The sequence below is a fragment of the Ipomoea triloba genome, chromosome 13 (genome assembly GCF_003576645.1).
Source record: "Ipomoea triloba cultivar NCNSP0323 chromosome 13, ASM357664v1".
Lineage (NCBI taxonomy): Eukaryota > Viridiplantae > Streptophyta > Magnoliopsida > Solanales > Convolvulaceae > Ipomoea > Ipomoea triloba.
Window position 1 is genome coordinate 23,838,286 of NC_044928.1, and position 20,191 is coordinate 23,858,476.

The 20,191-nt window shown below is 37.6% G+C and overlaps 2 protein-coding genes across 2 annotated transcripts; one reads left to right on the top strand and one right to left on the bottom strand.

Moving 5' to 3' along the window:
• The first annotated feature begins 5,314 nt into the window (after window positions 1-5,314).
• LOC116002183 (probable sucrose-phosphate synthase 2) lies at window positions 5,315-10,854 on the top strand. The gene is made up of 12 exons (XM_031242249.1): window positions 5,315-5,738; window positions 6,402-6,643; window positions 6,801-6,864; window positions 6,945-7,643; window positions 7,866-7,994; window positions 8,186-8,317; window positions 8,403-8,579; window positions 8,655-8,708; window positions 8,787-8,849; window positions 9,066-10,004; window positions 10,070-10,197; window positions 10,300-10,854. Exons 1-12 carry the CDS (start codon window positions 5,457-5,459, stop codon window positions 10,574-10,576), a joined length of 3,186 nt encoding a protein of 1,061 aa, XP_031098109.1. The 5' UTR covers window positions 5,315-5,456; the 3' UTR covers window positions 10,577-10,854.
• A 1,189-nt stretch (window positions 10,855-12,043) lies between these two features.
• LOC116002596 (probable histone-arginine methyltransferase 1.3) lies at window positions 12,044-20,191 on the bottom strand. The gene is made up of 15 exons (XM_031242761.1): window positions 19,761-20,191; window positions 19,158-19,220; window positions 18,841-18,940; window positions 18,608-18,751; window positions 18,327-18,430; window positions 18,100-18,198; window positions 17,809-17,878; window positions 17,286-17,382; window positions 16,592-16,646; window positions 13,993-14,076; window positions 13,514-13,591; window positions 13,131-13,234; window positions 12,866-13,038; window positions 12,647-12,774; window positions 12,044-12,399 (listed from the first exon to the last, which is right to left on the bottom strand). The coding sequence occupies exons 1-15, from the start codon at window positions 19,980-19,982 to the stop codon at window positions 12,310-12,312; spliced, it is 1,611 nt and encodes a 536-aa protein (XP_031098621.1). The 5' UTR covers window positions 19,983-20,191; the 3' UTR covers window positions 12,044-12,309.

Sequence of the window (20,191 nt, forward strand, 5' to 3'; positions counted from 1 at the left end):
AAAAAAAAAAAAAAAAAAAAAAAGTCTCCAACACATGAAATATCGGCAAAAGTGCCGAAATCCCTTTCACCTTTTTTCCTTTTGCAGCAAAAGATTTTAGTATCACATGTGATGGAAGGTGTTCTATTATTTATCCTACCTTTAAATTTTTTTTTTTTTTTTTGTTTTTTAAGAAAAAAAAAAACTACTAACTTTCTTAATTTTACGTTAACTATTGATATCTAAATCTAAACCTCAAATATTCTTGGTAGAAATCAAACTTCACATGTTACTAAAAGAAATCAAACTTCACATGTTACTAAAAGAAATCTTAAGCCCGAAATTAATTTCTTTCGTATGTATAACTTTGAGGACTGGCCCCAAATTGTTTGCTCCATTGACATGGATGCGGATCAAACCCCGAACCTCATGCTTAAGAGATGGGGTGCTGAACCACTTCGCCAACCATGTTGGTTTTCCTAATTATGGTCTAGTGGCACTAAGTTACACTCTCATATGGGAGGTTGTGGGTTCGAGCCTCAGTGGAAGTCAGTAGGTTGAGAAATTAGTTATGAACAAATACTGCATTGTAATAGAGTCAGTAATACTAAAAAAAAAAAAACAAATGAAAGAGAGGAGTGAAAGACAACGACGTAGGCTGCCTTCAACTTTTGTATTTTTTTTAATTTAAAATGTTCAAAATAAAAATGAAAATTTTAAATTTTAAAATTTAACTGCCACATCAACATTTTATTTGGAATACTAGTCATATTTATGTGATTACACGAATTTAACTTGTCTAAAAGGTCAATTGGATGCGATAGCCTCCTCCTGTGCGGAGGTGCATATAAATTTGGACTATTGAATGAGCTCATATCAACGATTAAAAATCAATGAAAATGAGAAAAACGCAATGACATTTTTCTAATTTTCTGCACCAAGTTATTTTTGGTGTACTAAGTGTTGGTTTGTAGTGAACTTAGTGTTGGTACTGATGCACACGTGAATGCTTGATAGTGCATTATTTGACTCAAAGCACCATCATGCATATCTAAATGCACCAACATATCATTGAAATTATCAAAATGTCACTGCGTTTTTTTCCATTTTTATTGATGTCCAATCATTGATTTGAGTCCATTCAATGGTCTAGATCGCATGTTTGCACAAAAAATAACTACCTCACCAGAAACAGGCCATATATATATATATATATATATATATATATATATATATATATATATATTCTGATGATAATTTTACCTTTTTGTTTCATTATTTTTCTCAAAGCAATAAAAATATGGGTAATACCACATATATTTCTATTTTTACTTTATTTTTAATATATTAATTTTTCTCAGTTTAAATCAGACTAATTTTAAATCTCTGTAATCCATAATCTTTATCCAAGATATTGAAGGATGACGTAGGGTGATAGCTAGACAGGGGTATTTCTGTAACAACACTTAATGATTCTGTTATAACCGCTCTTAGGCTCCTTATATACTCTTTGTACTCAACTTTGCTATCAATCGAAATACCAGAAGCTTTCCTTTCTCTTCTCATCTTCACTAATTGCTTTCATCTCTTGCTTTCTCCCGTTCCTCAGCATGGTATCAGAGCCTCGACGTGGAAGCTATGCCGTCGCGGTCTCCGGCACTGGCGAAACCAGTAAAAGGCCACAACCGACAACACTTGCTAATCGTTCCGCAGTCCGGACAGCACCGGCGATCAATCCTCAGAGACAATCAACTCCGCAAAGGAGTGTCATTACAGAGGACATAGAAAATCCTCTCTTTTTGAGCAGTAATGAAAATGCAAACGCTATTCTAGTCAGTCTTCCACTAACTGGCAATCCTAATTATGGAACCTGGAACATCTCGATGCGAGTCGCGTTGGAGGTGAAGAACAAGTGGAGTGTTGTTGATGGCACCATCTCTACTCCGAAAAGATGACATCCTCAATATGCTGCTTGGTGGCGCTGTAACCTTATGATATGCTCGTGGATATTCAAATTCGTTCATCCGTCCATTGCGCAGAGCATAATGTATATGGACAAGGCTAAGGAGGTCTAGAATGACTTTAAGAATAGATTCTCTCAGTGTGATCCACATCGGATCTCCTCCTTGCAGACTGAGATCTACGCGTTGAGGCAAGGAAGTTTGTCAGTGAACGAGCACTACACACGCTGTCGAACACTTTGGGAGCAGATGAACGAGCTAAGACCTCTCCTGATTTATAAGTGTGATCCTCGATGTTCTTGTGATCTGCTTGATGAAATTAGGAACGAGCGAGATGTGGATCAGGTCATCAGATTTCTTCAAGGGCTAAGTGATGATTATAACTCCTTAAAGTCGGGTGTATTGGTTCTCGATCCACTTCCAGACATGCACAAACTGTTCGTTATGGCCAAAAAGTATGAGAGGCAGTTGAATGTAGCGAACATGAATTTGAATAGCTTGGAATTCAACCATGTTAATGTCGTCCAAGCTAATCAACCTAATCAGCCTAACCAAGAGGATGTCATTGCAACTGTCAACTACAATAACAATAGAAAGAACAACTCTGCCGGCAATGGAAACAGAGTTGTGAAGTACACCTATTGCGGCATGACGGGGCACGCGATGGAGAAATGCTATAAAAAGCATGGATATCCACCTGGCTGGGTTCAAGGCTATAAATCTAGAGGGAAGCAATAGAGTGTGGCAACCACAACAAGTAATAAAGTTGTCTCCACCACTAATGAGCAACTCCAAAAGCTTATCACGCTCTTGCAGGCGCAAATGGGACAAAATCAGTCTTCATCTACTACAACAGCAGTCAGCCTAACTCCAAAATTCAATTTGGAAGTATCTAATGAAGGCAAGTATATCATCAATACCCATATTAATTATGTTTTTGTGCATTCTTCTAATTGGATTATCGACACTGGTGCATGTTTCGGATTCTGAGCAGCATCCTGATAGCAATAATGAAAGCACTCCTCATATTGATCCTCCATTGCAGCTTACGCGATCAACAATGTAGCGCCAAACCTCAACCAGGCTGCAGGACTATTATTGTTACTCAGTGATAAAGAATAGGACCACTCCTCACCCTCTCTCGAAGGTTATATCCTATGACAGTCTCGACTTCCCACATAGGACTTTTTCTATGGCAGTCACTGCCATTGATGAGCCTAAGACCTATGTTCAAGCTATGAAACAAGACAGTTCGAAAAAAGCTATGGATGCAGAGATAGAAGCCCTTCAATTGAACAACACATGGGAAGGTTCCTATTGGATGCAAATGGGTTTACAAGACAAAGTTGAAAGCGGATGGAAGTATAGAGAGACACAAGGCAAGGCTCGTCGCGAAAGGTTATACGCAACAGCTGGGCATAGACTAGTTGAGACCTTTTCCCCGGTGGCAAAGATAACAACCATTTGCACATTCTTGGTTGTGGTAGTCTCCAAGAATTGGCATATCCATCAAATGGATGGACATTAACAACGCATTCTTACACGGGGATTTAAATGAGAAGGTTTACATGGTGTTACCACCCGATTTCCAAAGTTCAAAGCTAAGACAAGTATGCAGGTTGTTAAGGTATCTATATGGCCTTAAACATGTAAGTAGACAATGGAATGCAAAACTAAGTGCAACACTGTCCAACATTGGATTCATTCAATCAAAGTCCAACCCATCTTTTTTTTTTTTTTAAAAAAAAAAAAGTCCAACCCATCTTTGTTTACCAAAAGAGATAAAAGTGGTTCCATAGCTCTGCTTATGTATGTGGATGACATTATAGTGGCAAATGATAACATGGAATTAATTACAGAATTGAAGGTATTCTTGGATAAAACTTTCAAGATCAAAGATTTGGGCACTTTGGGCTATTTTCTTGAAATAGAAGCAAAATCTTCTGCAGAAGGGCTAAACTTGTGTCAACGCAAATATGCGTTAGAAATCCTAGAGCAGGCTGATTTTCTTGGTTGCAAGCCTGCAAGCACACCAATGGTTCCAATCTTGAAGCTCACACATGATGGAACACCTCTTGTCGATGCTACTAATTTCAGAAGGATGGTAGGGAAACTGTTGTATCTGACCGCCACAAGGCCCGACATTGTGTACACTATTCAGCAGTTGAGCCAGTTCGTGGATGCTCCTACTGATCAACATCTCTCTGCGGCACATCGGGTATTGAGATACATTAAAAGATCACCTAGACAAGGCCTTTTCTATCATACCACCTCAGATATGCAACTCAAAGTGTTCTCAGATTCAGACTAAGCTACATGCAGTGAAACTAGAAAATCGATTACTGGCTATTGCGTCTTCCTAGGCTCTGCGTTGATCTCGTGAAAATCCAAAAAGCAAGCCACTATCTCGAGGTCGTCCTATGAGGCCGAATATCGCGCACTAGCCGCCACCGTTTGCGAAGTACAATGGCTGACATACCTTTTACGAAACTTGCATATCAAAATGATCAGGCATGCAACCATATGTTGTGATAGCAAGTCAACGGTTGCTATAGCTGAAAACCGTGTGTTCCACGAACGCACTAAACACATTGATATTGACTGTCATATCGTTCGAGAGAGACTCAACCAAGGACTGATCAAGTTGTTGTCAGTTTCATCATTGAATCATACTGTTGATGGTTTCACAAAGCCTCTACCAACCTTTTTGTTTCGTCATTTTGTGTCTAAGCTGGGCATACAAGATTTGCATGCTCCAACTTACCGAGGGGTATTGAAGGATGACGTAGGGTGATAGCTAGACAGAGGTATTTCTGTAACAACACTTAATGATTCAGTTATAGCCGCTCTTAGGCTCCTTATATACTCTTTGTACTCAACTTTGCTATCAATCGAAATACCAGAAGCTTTCCTTTCTCTTTTCATCTTCACAAATTGCTTTCATCTCTCGCCTTCACCCATTCCTCAGCACAAGAATCACTGAAATAGGTAAATCGCGAATCGCTCTATCAATCTCCAAGTTTCACCCAACCACCTCTTACATGTAAAATTTTACTCTTTTGGAATAAGCTTATCAATTTTTTTCTAAAAATATATAGTCGTATAAGGGAAGCATTAACGGTGCATTGGGAACCGCACAACCTCGAACCATGTACACAGTCACAGCGCATCGTCTTCTACTCTTCTTCGTCATCTTCCTTCCTTTCGGCTGCTAATGCTAATCCCCTACTGTATCACGTAGGCTCATGCCCCCCCCACCCAACCCCTCCCATCCACGTGTCACCACGGCCCCACATCCAAACGCCATGTGGTTCCCTATCTTTCTCTCTCTCCTCCACATCCTACTCAAACTATATACACTCCTCTTCCCCTCCCATAACCGAATAATCCTAACAACGCTCCACACAAACCATTCATCCCCTCCCACTCTTTCCCCTCGATCAGAAACAAAGAAACAAAAAAGTGTTTTTTTTTTGGGTTTGTTGATCGATAATTCGATATCGATCTCCCAGGAAAATGGCGGGGAATGAGTGGATAAATGGGTACTTGGAGGCGATTCTTGACAGCGGCGCGTCGGCGATTGAGGTGGAGAGCAAGGCGCCTGTGGTTAATGTTGGGGAACAAGGGCATTTTAATCCCACTAAGTACTTTGTGGAGGAGGTGGTTTCTGGGGTGGATGAGACGGACCTTCATCGCACATGGATCAAGGTGGTGGCTACCCGCAACACCATGGAGCGCAGCTCTCGCCTCGAGAATATGTGCTGGCGAATCTGGCACCTCACCCGCAAGAAGAAACAGGTTTTCTCACTCATTTGCTAATAATTCAGTTCAAACAATGTTTCAATTCTGTTTAGTGGATTTTGTTTGACGTTTCCGATGTAATAATAGGTGTAAATCTCTTTGTTTCATGCATATGTTTTGAGGTTCCCGTAATACACACGTAATACAAGTGTGTGTTTTTGTTTTTACCCAATTCTTCTTCTTTATAGAACTAGTGGAAATGTTATGAAAAATTGCTGTTTTTCTCTGTCTCTGGGGGATTCTTGGCTTTCTAGGCTTCTTTCATTGTTTTATTTATTTATTTATTTTAAGAGTTTGGTGAATTTTTCATATGAATTGCAAAGTTTTGATCTTTACATGAATTTTTCATATGATTTTCACACAGATACTCTGTTTCTAGTGAATTTGCTGCTACTGCTACTGTAGTGCTGTTGCTGTATGTGAAATGGAGTTTTATTTGATTTTCTGGAAATTAAATCTTGGAATTTAGGTGGAAGTCTCTATGTAATATTGTAATGTAACTTTATCAGTTATTCTTTGAACCTATGTATGCATTCTTTGTTTTCAACCGCAGACTAAGAGCTACTTATATTATGGGGAAATTTAAGGTTTTAGTCACATATGAATGTTTCTGCAAAAATTAGTTGTTATAATAATGCAATTATACTTCTTGTTTTGTAGTTGGAATTGGAAGGTTTACAAAGGTTAGCGAATAGGAGATGGGAACGGGAGCAAGGGCGCAAAGATGTGACAGAGGACATGTCTGAAGACTTGTCCGAAGGAGAGAAGGGTGATGTGTTGGGGGAGACGATAACGCTTGACAGTCCAAGGAAGAAGTTCCAACGAAACTCATCCAACTCATCCAATTTGGAAGTATGGTCGGAGAGTATCAAGGAAAGGAAGCTTTATATTGTTCTTATTAGGTACGTAAATAAATAGTTGCACTCAAATGAAAGAGCAGTGATTTTTCAATTACTGAATTGCTAATCTGTGGAAGTATTATCATATGTTTGTATACAAAGAGATGATCTATATTACTTTAAAATCCGTAATTTAACTAGAACTTATCTCCTTGATTAGCTTGCATGGTTTGGTTCGTGGTGAAAATATGGAGCTTGGTCGGGATTCTGATACTGGTGGTCAGGTAACTATAACTCGAATTATAACTTCCTCTAAGTCGTTCTTTATATCTTGACAATGCAACTAATTTGTTCAACTTCTCAGATTAAATATGTTGTGGAACTTGCCAAGGCACTTGCTAAGATGCCCGGTGTATACAGGGTGGATTTGTTCACTCGTCAAGTTTCCTCACCAGAAGTGGACTGGAGTTATGGTGAGCCTGCAGAAATGTTGAATACGGGTGCTGAAGATGGCGATGGTGATTTTTTGGGTGAAAGTAGCGGGGCATATATCATAAGAATACCCTTTGGTCCTCGCGATAAGTACCAAAGGAAAGAGCTATTGTGGCCTCACATTCAGGAGTTTGTAGATGGAGCTCTAGCACACATCCTGAATATGTCCAAGACTTTAAGTGAACAAATCGGTGATGGGCAACCCGTGTGGCCATACGTGATCCATGGCCATTATGCTGATGCTGGGGATAGTGCTGCTCTTCTTTCGGGTGCTTTAAATGTTCCGATGGTTCTAACTGGACACTCGCTGGGTAGAAACAAGCTTGAACAGCTTCTGAAACAGGGGAGGCAATCGAAGGAGGATATTAATTCAACGTATAAGATCATGCGGAGGATAGAGGCAGAAGAGCTTTCACTCGATGCAGCAGAACTTGTTATCACCAGCACTAGACAAGAAATTGATGAACAATGGGGGCTATATGACGGGTTCGATGTAAAGCTTGAGAGAGTTTTAAGGGCTCGTGCAAGACGTGGAGTCAATTGCCATGGCCGTTTTATGCCCAGAATGGCGGTAAGCATGCTGCTTGAGAAATTAATTTGTAGATTGTCTCAAAATTTTATCAGATTACTTCTTATATTATGGTGGACATAAAAAGCATTCCAAGTGCAAATAGTTCTGAACTGTGTCCAATTAGTATTAGGATAGTCATGGAACCCCCATAAAATTTACCTATCAAAAATTACCAAATGATTGAAGCTTCAACGATAAAGGATGCAAGTAAATTTCTTGCAGGTTATTCCCCCCGGAATGGACTTCAGCAATGTTGTCGTTCAAGAAGAGGCAGCTGAAACGGATGAACTTGTAGCACTTACTGGCTCAGATGGGTCATCCCCTAAAGCAATGCCTACCATATGGTCAGAGGTCAGTAATGGTTATATTCAATCAAATGCTCTTTAGAATTGCCGAGATCTTGAGGACTACATTTCTAATCAGTTTTTACTTATTCGATTCAACTAGAAGTTCTGTTCCTCCATATACTTTGCTTCAAAATAATCAATAACATCTATAATTAGTAATTTTTACATTTTTCACTTCGGCTATGCTTTCTGCAGGTGATGCGTTTTCTTGTAAATCCCCACAAGCCCATGATTCTGGCATTATCAAGACCAGATCCGAAAAAGAACTTGACCACTCTACTGAAAGCATTTGGAGAATGTCGCCCCTTACGGGAACTTGCTAATCTTGTAAGTAGGTTAACTCTCTCCCTGACATATGTAATTATCCACAGATACCATTTTCAATCACTCTGATATGTTTTTTGAAATCCAGACACTTATAATGGGAAACAGGGATGATATAGACGAAATGTCTGCCGGGAATGCTAGTGTGCTCACAACGGTTCTTAAGCTAATCGATAAGTATGACCTCTACGGACAAGTGGCCTTCCCGAAACATCACAAGCAAAGTGAGGTTCCAGAAATATATCACCTAGCTGCAAAAACAAAGGTTCAAAGTTTCTAGTTGCCTAGACTTGTTTGAGAGTTTCTTGGACGATGTAACTAACTAGCAATGGAATTACAGGGGGTATTCATAAACCCGGCTTTCATCGAGCCATTTGGACTCACCCTCATTGAGGTTTGTCATGTCTACTTCTCGTGGCCAGTTTTCTTTATATGAAAATCACTCGTTAATATCTGTGCCCAAATACTGTAGGCTGCAGCTCATGGACTTCCCCTGGTGGCTACTAAAAATGGCGGTCCAGTTGATATTATTCGGGTAACTCTTCAAACTATAATTTCTAACTATGCAATTCATCCGTTATTCTGGCCCCTCACTTTGATTTACAGACAGATCCACAAGTGTTTAGGATAACAATGTTGCATTTTTTTTTTTTGGTGTTTTCAAGTTATTACAAATACCTTATGGTTTATGTCATAAGCAATCTTTAAATTGTATTGAAACTTTTTTTTCCTTTATGTTCTTCATTCTTAGGCACTGAACAACGGTTTGCTTGTTGATCCTCACGATCAGCAAGCAATTGCTGATGCACTTCTAAAACTAGTATCGGAAAAGAATCTATGGATGGAATGTCGTAAAAATGGTTGGAAGAACATACACCTGTTTTCGTGGCCAGAACATTGCCGCACATACTTAACTAGGGTAGCTGCGTGTCGGATGAGACACCCACAGTGGCAAACTGACACCCCGACAGATGAGCTAGCTGCAGAGGAGTCCCTGAACGATTCGCTCAAAGATGTGGATATGTCGTTGAGATTATCAGTTGATGGCGAAAGGACATCACTGTATGAATCACTCGATAAAGGTGCTGTGGGTTATAACCAAGAAGATCAGGTTAAGCGGGTTTTGAGTAAAATTCAGAAGGCGGATGGAGATAGTGAGAGTCCCGAGGCTGAAAGGAAAGACAACAATGTTCCCAGCAATTATCCCATGTTGAGAAGGCGACGTAAACTGATTGTTATAGCACTGGACTGTTACGACAATCAGGGACAACCGGAAAAGAAAATGCTTCACATCATCCAAGAGGTGTTCAAGGCTATCAAGATTGACCCTCAAATCGCGAGACTATCAGGATTTGCTGTATCAACCGCGATGCCAGTGTCGGAGCTGAGCGAGTTCCTGAAATCAGGGAACATCAAAGTGACCGACTTTGATGCCTTGATCTGTAGCAGCGGGAGCGAAGTTTATTACCCGGGTGTCAACACTGGAGCAGACGGAAAGCCTAAACCCGACCCTGATTATGCCTCGCATATTGAATATCGCTGGGGTAGCGATGGGTTAAAGAACGCTATTTGGAAACTGATGAATGCTGGAGAAGGGGAAGGTGGGAAATCTAGATCGTCCCCTATCGAAGAAGATGTGAAATCCAGCAATATGTATTGCTTGTCTTACTTGATAAAGGATCTTAGCAAGGTATATATGCACATATATATATAATGATAGGATAATTGCAATGAAACTAATGATTTGACTTACAGGCAAAGAAAGTCGACGACATGAGGCAGAAGCTGAGAATGAGGGGACTCCGCTGCCATCCAATGTACTGTCGGAATTCCACAAGAATGCAAGTCATCCCTCTGCTTGCATCTCGATCTCAGGCGCTTAGGTAAGCTTAAAATATCGAGAGTAAATTAGTAAAGATTGCGTTTTTGGTTGAATGAACACTTCCATTACCAAGAAGAAGGCAACATTATTATATTGTTGTTAGGTACCTGTTTGTGCGTTGGAGATTGAACGTGACGAACATGTACGTTGTTCTTGGTGAAACGGGAGACACAGACTACGAGGAGTTGATAGCGGGGACACACAAAACCTTGATCATGAAAGGGGCGGTGGAGAAAGGGTCCGAGGAGCTACTAAGAACCTCGGGGAGCTACCTGAGAGAAGACACCGTACCCCAAGAGAGCTCCCTCGTTGCTCGCATAAGCGGGGATGCAAGAGCAGACGAGATTGTTAATGCATTAAGACAAGTGTCTAGGGGATAGCCGGCTAGCCCGCCCAGGGCCATCATCAAAAGGGCTCTTGTGTTCGACTTTGACGTTGAATGAAATGCATGAATGAATGTTAAAATTCAAATTGGGTGCTTAGGATAACGCCTGCAGTTATAAATGAGTGCAGTGGTTCTTGATGATTAGCTTGAGATCTGCGTAGCATCCACCAACTGTACTACTGTAGATAGCACATACAAAACAACTGCATGCAAGTATAGTCTATCTCTCAAAACAAATACAAATACAAATGCAGTTTGATCGAATTTATGCAACTTCATGAATTTGTTTTTTTTATAGGTAGGAGGTTTTGTTTTACATTTGAATAATAAAAATTAAACACACTAAACAAAAACTTGTTTCTTCTAACATTCTCCGTATTTGAGCTTTGTCTCAACTCTTTGATGTTTGGCAGCGGAAATGCAAGTCAAATCATTTTCTTCTACTGCCAGATTTTTGTATTAATTTAGGTAATTAATATATATATATATATATTTTTTAGTTCAGGTGCGGCCATGCTCTCCCGTGCGGTCACACACCACTCAATGTTACGAAATACACCACTCAATGTTAAGAAACACACCATAATGTTAAGAAACACACCACAACATATTTGTGTGGTGTATTTCGTAACATTGAGTGATGTATTTCGTAACATTGAGTGGTGTGAACCGCACGGGAAAGCACAGCCACACCTGAACCTGACCCTATATATATATATATATATATATATATATATATATATAATAAGATAAAATGTGGATAGACCTTCCGTTGCGGACGTGCAAATCTACACCACCAAGTATGTATTAATGCACCATCTTAGTACATTTCTAAACACGTGGCGGTGCATTCATCATGCCTAAGCATCCAGATTCGCACGTCGGCACAGAAGGCGTGTAAATTCGCATGTCGGCACAAAAACCAAGCCTTATATATAATTCAGTTCATATGAGATCACTTCCCATTGAGAACCTATAAACAAATCCAAACCATATATAAGTAAAATCTAATTGATAAGAAATTAAGCAAAAAAGGAACAAAGTCATTTTTATAAATATTACGAACTTCTGAAATCTTAATATTTATAAAAAAGACTTCATCCTTTTTTTTCATTTTTCCTTTATTTTTAACCATTATATATATATTTAGTATCTATGAGAACACTTTCTTCGATGAGAAAAATCATGATTGCACACACAATTTACTCCCATGCAAATTGTGCACTCATACTGATAAACACATTCTCACATAAAAAGTGTTATAATCCAAACACAAACATATATATATATATACACACACACACAGCCACTAAATATTTTGATTTAAGAAAATATTTTGTTATTAGATTGAAACAAGCAAAAATTAGTTAAACCAAATTTGACAACAAAATGAGTAGAGTAATCCTTAAAAAAAAAATTGATGCATCTCATTTTTTTAGCTTGAGTAAAATGAAATTTCAAATTATTTGCAATGAAGCATTAATATTAATACTAATAGTACTATTTTTGAATTATAAAATTTCTACATTGTTAGTCACCGTGGGTGGTGAGATCAATAGTACATGAAGCCAAGAGCTGGCAATCAACAAACAATGAACGGGATGGTGCAAAACTTGGCATGGATTAAAACCATATGCTCCTTTACCTTAGCCAAGCAACCGAAATTAATGATACAAACGAGTCTACTCAAGTGTGCGTGCATCATCTCTACAATTTTTATTTCGCGCATTAGAGAGATTGTAGATCAGCGTTGGAATTAGGTGAAAGCTGTTGCATCAATATGGCATCATCATCGTCCCGCGATTGCATTTGTGCATCCTGCGTCAAAAGGCCATTTAAAATTACATCTTTTCTCAATCACATGAACAACTTCCCAGCATTTGATACCACAATCCAATCAGTATGCAGAAATGAATGCATTATTAGATAGCAACACCCATTAGGCATTGGGGAAATGAATCAGATAAGTATAGTAAATTATCAAGTATTCATGTGTACCAATATTGTTACAAGTGAATAGGGAGAATTTCAAATTTTAGAATTCTCACTGAAAAGCATACCATACCTGTGTTTGTAATAGTTGATTAGGTTGGTCTTGAGAAGAAGAATACGTTTGTGGCTGGGACATCCGATAGTATGGCTCCTTGAGATCAAGTTTTCCAGTTGAACTTTGAAGCATATCTCCAACTTGAGCTATTAAAATAGATTTATGACTTGTTACCATAAAGAAACTTGACATCAAATAGCAGCACCCTGGGAACATTACAATGAACCAAAGGCATACCTGACAATGTTAGATAAATGGTGTAACTCTGAGCCTTATGAGCAACAAGGTGAAGTCGTCCGGTTATCTCTTGTCCTGGCATTACATAAAGAGGTTGAGACAGAACACATCGTAGCTGGTACCAATGGGTTGTGGGTGCACCAGGAGCAGTGGTCAACCACCTCTGAACAGTGCTGCAGAAAAGAAACAAGACACATATATGTTGACGGGCACACCAAAACATACTGACAGAACAAACAGCGGCATGGCAAAGAAGAAATTTTACCTCCCGTTAAACAACACATCAAACCAACAAGCTAGTCCATGGATCCTAGTGCTTACAGAAGATACGAATTTAAGTGGAATATCAATTTCATATAGATCTTCTTCCTGTAACAAAATCACAGAAGATTCCATTAGAGAACAGAAAAGATTAACCTAATAAATTTCGAAACATTAAAGAAATTTAATGAAGAGTATACTTTGAAGTAGTGAATGTCACTACTGTACATACATACATACACACATGCACATGCATGCATATGCTAGTTTTATGAAAAAGTGTAAAGATCCTAATCTTCAAAGTAAGGTGTTGTAAAATTGTGACTTAGAGTCGACTTGAACTTACAGCATTAGAAACAAGATACAAACACAAAATCTAACTATTACCTTAATTGAAGCAAAGTTTATCACATGAGATATTGCAGGAGCAACCAGTGACCTTGGATCAAAAGCTTCAACCACAGGCTGTCAAGAACATGAAATAGAAAGTTCAGATATGGCAGAATAATATAAGATGATGAGAACCTGCCCCAAGTGTATGCAACAAATAGTAACCAACCAATCACAGAAACTATGCATAAACCTGGGTAAAATGACTAAAGAAATTTTAAGAAGGTAAAGTACAAGATGCAAATCAAAATAAAAGCTCAATATTGAGCATCAGAATAAATAAATAAACCAACAGCGCCTACGAAAAAGTAAATTATATCAAACCACATATAATGGAAAAATGAAAATATAAATAAAATTTAACACTTTGAATGCAGTTGATAAAGCTTTCACTTGAAACACAAACAAAGACAAACAAGTAGAGTTCAAGTAAAAGCACATCAGAGTAGAAACTTTTAATTGTTCACGGCACCAACCTGTGAAAAGTAACCTTGGAAGGCAGATCCATGCAAGGACCTTAAATTCACACCAAAATAGTTCTCTTGCTGCCAAAATACAGCCTGGATAATAAGGATAAAAAACAAACTTAGGTTATTCTTCACTGCCTAACAAGTTTCATGGTAAGGAACAGCAGTTAAACTAAACAATACTTGCAAAAGTAACACATCCAAAGTGAGTATAGGAATATTGGGTTAAGCACACTCTTACTAAGAATAGGAAACCAAGCCAACTCCTACAGTCCTACTACAAATAGCACTAGGGCTTCCTATTATTCAACCCCCCCCCCAAAAGTGAGTATAGGTAGAGATATTCAAATGCTTATTACAAAAAGTTGCCAACCAGAAAATTGACTTTCTTCATTAAAATTTGAATAATTAAAATCCAAGATATTCAAATGCTTATTACAAAGTGGTACCCCGTATTTATAGGAATATTGGGTCAAGCACACTCTTACTAAGAATAGGAAACCAAGCCAACTCCTACAGTCCTACTACAAATAGCACTAGGGCTTCCTATTATTCAACCCCCCCCCCCCCTTCCCATGGTAGAACTTGTAGAAGTTCCAAGCTTGAATTAAAACAAATGCTCTACGTAACATGAAACAATAAAGGAATATTAAACAAGGCTAGAGGATAACAGTCCCGAACAGCTTTGGAATACACGGCCTTTAGGAATGAAGATGAAAGCACCAAGGATGGAGCCGACCACACGAACAACCTCAAAATAACACGCCAACACAAACACTCTGTGACCAACGCCAAAAAACCTTCAAGTAGTAAAGGTCAAATGGAACAAGAGTACCAAAGGGATACATATGCCCCATAGTGGTAGAGCTCACAGCAATGAAGATAGCCCAAAACAATGAAGAAAAGTCCCGAGTGGTGAAAATAATGAAATAAAACACCAGCTGGTTGTTAATGGTCATATCCCCCCTTACTTGACACTAGAGAAATAATAAACGGCCTTTGGAAATAAAATATAGTAATACCAAAACTGAACACTAAGGGAACAGATATGTCACATCAAATATAGGGGAAAAAACACAAATTTACACCCTTAGGACAGAAACTTAACACCCAACCCAAAAAAACTATCAAACTTCATTAAAACAACAACAACAAAAAAAAAAACAAAACAAAACAAAACAAAACAAAAACAACACAGGAATTGGAAATTTCCACCAAATAAAGATAACACTAGCTGTGGGCAGGGACTAACAAAAAATATACCACAATGATCACCAAGGATGAACGCTCTAGTGTAGGCGGTTTGACCAAGGAAAACGAGAAATCTAAGAAAATATAAACACAATACCGTCAGCTTGGGTGGCACGAGGACTTTAACAATGGTTTTCATGGCAGGTGGTTATAGTTTGCAAAGACAACCACCGAAAAGGTTGGAAATGAGTAGACAATCATGAAAAGCACTATTCACCTCATCAAAAAACACTATTTCTGCTCAAGAAACTAGAAAAAATTGCCTAAAACACATAGGATCTGATACCAAGTTGAAATTGAGGGATTGAAAAGTCTAACAAGTAGCAAATATTCAAATAACCACCGCTCGCCAATAAGGTGAACTGTATAGGATTTGAACAATTTATGGGGTATGGTCCCAATACCATTAAGAGATTAAGAGATCTACTATTCATTACCTTACTTTACCATAAATGTTATTTGAACAATTTTAACCTTTGTCTTAATATGAATAGCATTTCTCTTCATGTTCGTAGAGTTTGGTTCATTCAAGACATTTGTATTTTTTTTTGGTAAACAAGACATTTGTATTTGTATTTGAGAAAGTTGAGACTTTTCAAAATGCTACGAACATGGGGAAGAGAAATGCTAATCATACTAAGACAATTTAAAATTGTTCAAATAACATTTATAATAAAAGAAGACCATGAATAGCAGATCTCTTCACTTCTTTACGATTAAGAGATCACTTTGCATGTTTATCAGTACAAGTAATTTGCATAAAGGATCATACTAATGGCATATACAATGCTTGAATTCAATATGCTAATGTCAATCATGCTAAATAGTTAGTTCTCACCACTCAGAGACACTGAGCCTCCTTCCAAAGAAATTTCATCTTTATTCTTTAGTAACAAATAGAATAACATGGTTCTACTTTGAAAATCTTTTCAATGTTTGTCCCATACTGGTAAAGTGAACTAGGAGTGGTATCAATTTTATGGTTCTTTTTTATTTCAATATCAAAGCACTCTAGTTAACTTAGGTAGAATGCACATCACCAAAACCCAATGTCATAGATACAGACTCCACACAGTATGATTTGTGTCTTCATAGATTATTTAGACTGAAATGGATTCATTAGCTTGAACAGCAATTAGATTTGATCACCTGGAATTAAACCAAAAGATTTTTAACCATATATTTAGATATATTCATTCATTTTTTAAACTGATTGATGCTGATAGTACTTTCTCTGCAGTTTCTTAATCACAAAAGTCAGTAAGGTATAATACTCAAGTTAAATTCTACTATTGGAAGCTAGTCAAATTGACCACGGGAAAGTACTCAGGACACAAATAATGGGGCCAAGGAGTACCTTATTAGCAATTTCCAAATATAAATATTCATCAGTGAACGGCGCCATATGTATCCTACAAGTGAAAAAATAATTATGTGATAAGTTCCTCATTATTACCATTACAGATTGAAGAGTTGTGCACACAAACACAAAAAGGCTCTCTAATTGTGCATTTAAAGCTCAGTTTACTTGTGGACAACTATATTATATTAGACCTCCTAAAGATAAGGATAATGCTTAAACCTGGAATGAGATTAATATAACTACATATCTATACTTATTGAAGATGCATATGTATCAATCATAACTCAAAAACATAATAGCATATAGCATATTGGTTTGTAAACAAATACTTATTGGAGAAGATGCATATGTATCAATTGTAACTCAAAAACAAAAAAGCATATTGCAGTGGATGAAAATACTGATTGGAGAACATGCATCTGTATCCCTCATAATTCAGAAGCATAATAGCATATTTATTTTGATAAAAAGGAGAGAAATTAGAATGATATAACAATAGAAATTTCGCTCTAACATTAGGGAGGGTGCAAAGTATTGCACAGGAAACTTCCTCCTGCACAACATAGAAATAACAGATCTAATATTTATTTCAGAGAGTACAAAGGAAGTGATAATGAAATTTGAGCAACTAACAATGCAGATCTTTTGACACAATTACTGAATAAAGACACTGTAGTTGTATTACTACCTCCCTACTGTTGGAAACATTTTTCCATTTGGACCAAGAAACCGGTCTCTTGCAATCACATAAGACTCCAGCATTCTTTCATTGACTAGCAAAGTGCCTGCAATAGTTTTTATATACTACACAAGTTTAGGGATAATAATTGCAAGTGTAGGAGAATGTGCTAAAACATAAATTTGAAAAACTGGGTTGTAATTGTTTTGTTGTTTTGTAAGTACAGGTAGTATGTCCACAATCTTTTTTTACTTTTTGGGGCAGAGGTTGGAAAAAGTGGCATAGAAAATCACAGGAGGAGAAGACCAGAAAATTATTTGTTAAAACATCTATTTGAATCTTTTATTTGAATACATATATCATTTTCAATTCCCTAATATAAATCAAATCGCTTTAGGAAGAGCAAATCATGGAAACAAAATTTTTATGACAATTCTGGAAAATGGATGGAGTTCTATAGTATTGGTATCGCAAGCACCAAGACATCAAAGACATTGTCATCTAGCAAAAGAATGGTGACAGAAATGTTTACCCATTGGCTCAGAAATTAATATATCTGCTTTCTCTGGTAACTCGACATCTTCGACCTTTCCCTTTATTACCTGAATATGGTAGAAGAGGAAATAACCATAAGGTCAGAGTGTACTAGTGTAGTTATCATATAGAAACTTTACACAATGTAAGTGCTCTACTTGAGGCAGTTACTACATACAGGGAAAGAGATTGTAGCTAACACAACAAAATTCAGTTTATTATTACATCCTTTCTCTTCAGAATGATACTACAGATATTCCAAGGTTAATCAAACAAAAGAAAGCCTTACTGTAATTCTTTCAGCATATAATGGATTGCCAGCAATCAACTTTCGGGCATATTCAGCCATTTCAGATGCTTCTACAGCATAAACATGTTTTGCACCAGCCTATAAGAAAACGGAAGGATGAAAAGAAAAAACCATAAAGAGACAAATATCAACAGTAATGGCCAATGTTGCATCATATTATTCAACAAAAACTGCAGAAATGTCATGCCTAACTACAGAGAGGCAACCTGAGCAGCAAATAATGACAGAATGCCACTACCAGCACCAACATCAACCACCACCCGACCATTAAAATCTGAACGATTCTCAATAACTGCAGCATAATAGGTCCCTGCCTCCAGAGAGAATAGCTAACCAATTACAATATGCAGCTATGAAGCTATAAAAGTGCATTACATTCTAACAGAAAATAAAATAACCCAACAATAAAATCAGTTAATTCCTATAAGGAAACATAAGTGCTGAGGACACAACAGACAAAGAAAAAGGTATAGCATAAAGATATAACCTGTCCTCACATAGTCCTGCAACATATTCTGCTGATGCAAAAGCTGTCCATAATAATGAAAGTACATTTTGGCAGACGATGCCTCAATTTTGTCATCAAATTTGCTGTTTGAAGTTTGCAATGCTCCATTTTGCAAATGTGCTCCTGGAAGGAAAATTTTAGACTTTATTAGCTAGCAGAAAATTTAGACCATGAAACTCAATTTGATTACTATATCTTATATTCTCAGAGACCTTGTGCAACCCCTTGCTTTCTCCAATGTTCAAAGGCGCAATAGAAGGCACTACTTTCCTTCTCCTTTGTAAATTGAATGGTGACTCCCCTTGAACAGGTCTAATTCGAAGGCACAAATAAATTTCAGAATGCTGTGTCAATCAATGTACCAATAGTTACATGTAATCATGCACTACATTTTATTTGTGGCAAACATGTGTTAGATTTCATTTGTGATAAATCTGGATATATACAGTTTTGGTAAGTAAAACATTTGGACATACATCTTGGTTATATATATGTGTGCATGCATGTGTGTGTGTGATAATTTTCTTACCTCTTTGTTGGTTTCAGAAGCTTCAGATACACAGAGCAATTGAACAGGGCTTAGCCTAAATAGCTGTAAAAAGGAAGCAAAAGCCAATAGTAAAAATTCCCCTTCAAGGCCATAATTCCTGGATCAGTAATATAGTAATCAATACTGAGAGACCACCAAAATGTCCTCTTATCTTCTTAAACTGACGTCATTATAGTAATTGCATTGAATGAAATAGATAGTGCACTTAATCTTGTCATAATGCACAAAATGTGATGGTTATGGAACTGAAAAACTCATAAACATAAAAGTTATGTTCTACATAAACATAAGCAAGCCTACTTAATCCACTGTTACTATGCATAATACACAGCAGCATAACAAATAAAATCAGTTCTTACACATTTGATCATCAAAGTACAAGACAATTCAAAAAATCAACAGAGCTAAGCCAAACCAACAAAATCTCACGAACTTAACGAAACATACTTTTTCCAGTTATAACTCTATTACATTCATCCAATATAAAATCATTTATATAAAAAAAAAATCACAAAAAGACAAAGAATGTAAACACGCGCGCACAAAAGTAAGATACATATATACAATCTAAAAGTGTCTCACTTGAGAAGTTCGGAGATCAAACACAATCCATTTATCCTGCTCAGATTCTCCCCCAAATCGAAGCTCGGCAACTCCGGAATCCAAGCCAAACCGAGCTAAAACCCGCGGCGAACCGGAAACGAGAGCCGAATCTGCAGAAGAAGAAGAAGAAGACGAAAGCTCCGAAATAGAGGCAACAGTAAACTCCTGCCCTTCCTTCTTTTCTCCTGCTTGAATCTCCATTTGACGCCGACTTCAAGCTCTCGGAGCACTCTGATCAAAAGAATATTAATCAATCTTATTCTGTTGTACAGAGTTACGGAGAGGAATAATGATACGTAAGCGTACGAATATGGTTAAGAATCCATGGGAGAAAATGAGAGAATTTAGGGTTTTGAGTGGGGGAGAGAGTCACAGTGACGAGCGGGGGAGAAGAGTAAAGAGCCGCAATT

What these genes read in the sequence shown, in the direction of transcription:
- LOC116002183 (XM_031242249.1), top strand. Translation starts at nt 5,457, where the DNA reads ATGGCGGGGAATGAGTGGATAAATGGGTACTTGGAGGCGATTCTTGAC. An exon ending in TCACCCGCAAGAAGAAACAG is followed by an intron (nt 5,739 to 6,401) that starts GTTTTCTCACTC and finishes CTTGTTTTGTAG; the next exon opens with TTGGAATTGGAAGGTTTACA. An exon ending in TGCCTACCATATGGTCAGAG is followed by an intron (nt 7,995 to 8,185) that starts GTCAGTAATGGT and finishes TGCTTTCTGCAG; the next exon opens with GTGATGCGTTTTCTTGTAAA.
- LOC116002596 (XM_031242761.1), bottom strand. Translation starts at nt 19,982, where the DNA reads ATGGAGATTCAAGCAGGAGAAAAGAAGGAAGGGCAGGAGTTTACTGTT. An exon ending in AAAGCAAGGGGTTGCACAAG is followed by an intron (nt 18,752 to 18,840) that starts GTCTCTGAGAAT and finishes TTTTCCTTCCAG; the next exon opens with GAGCACATTTGCAAAATGGA. An exon ending in TAAACTTTGCTTCAATTAAG is followed by an intron (nt 13,235 to 13,513) that starts GTAATAGTTAGA and finishes ATTTTGTTACAG; the next exon opens with GAAGAAGATCTATATGAAAT.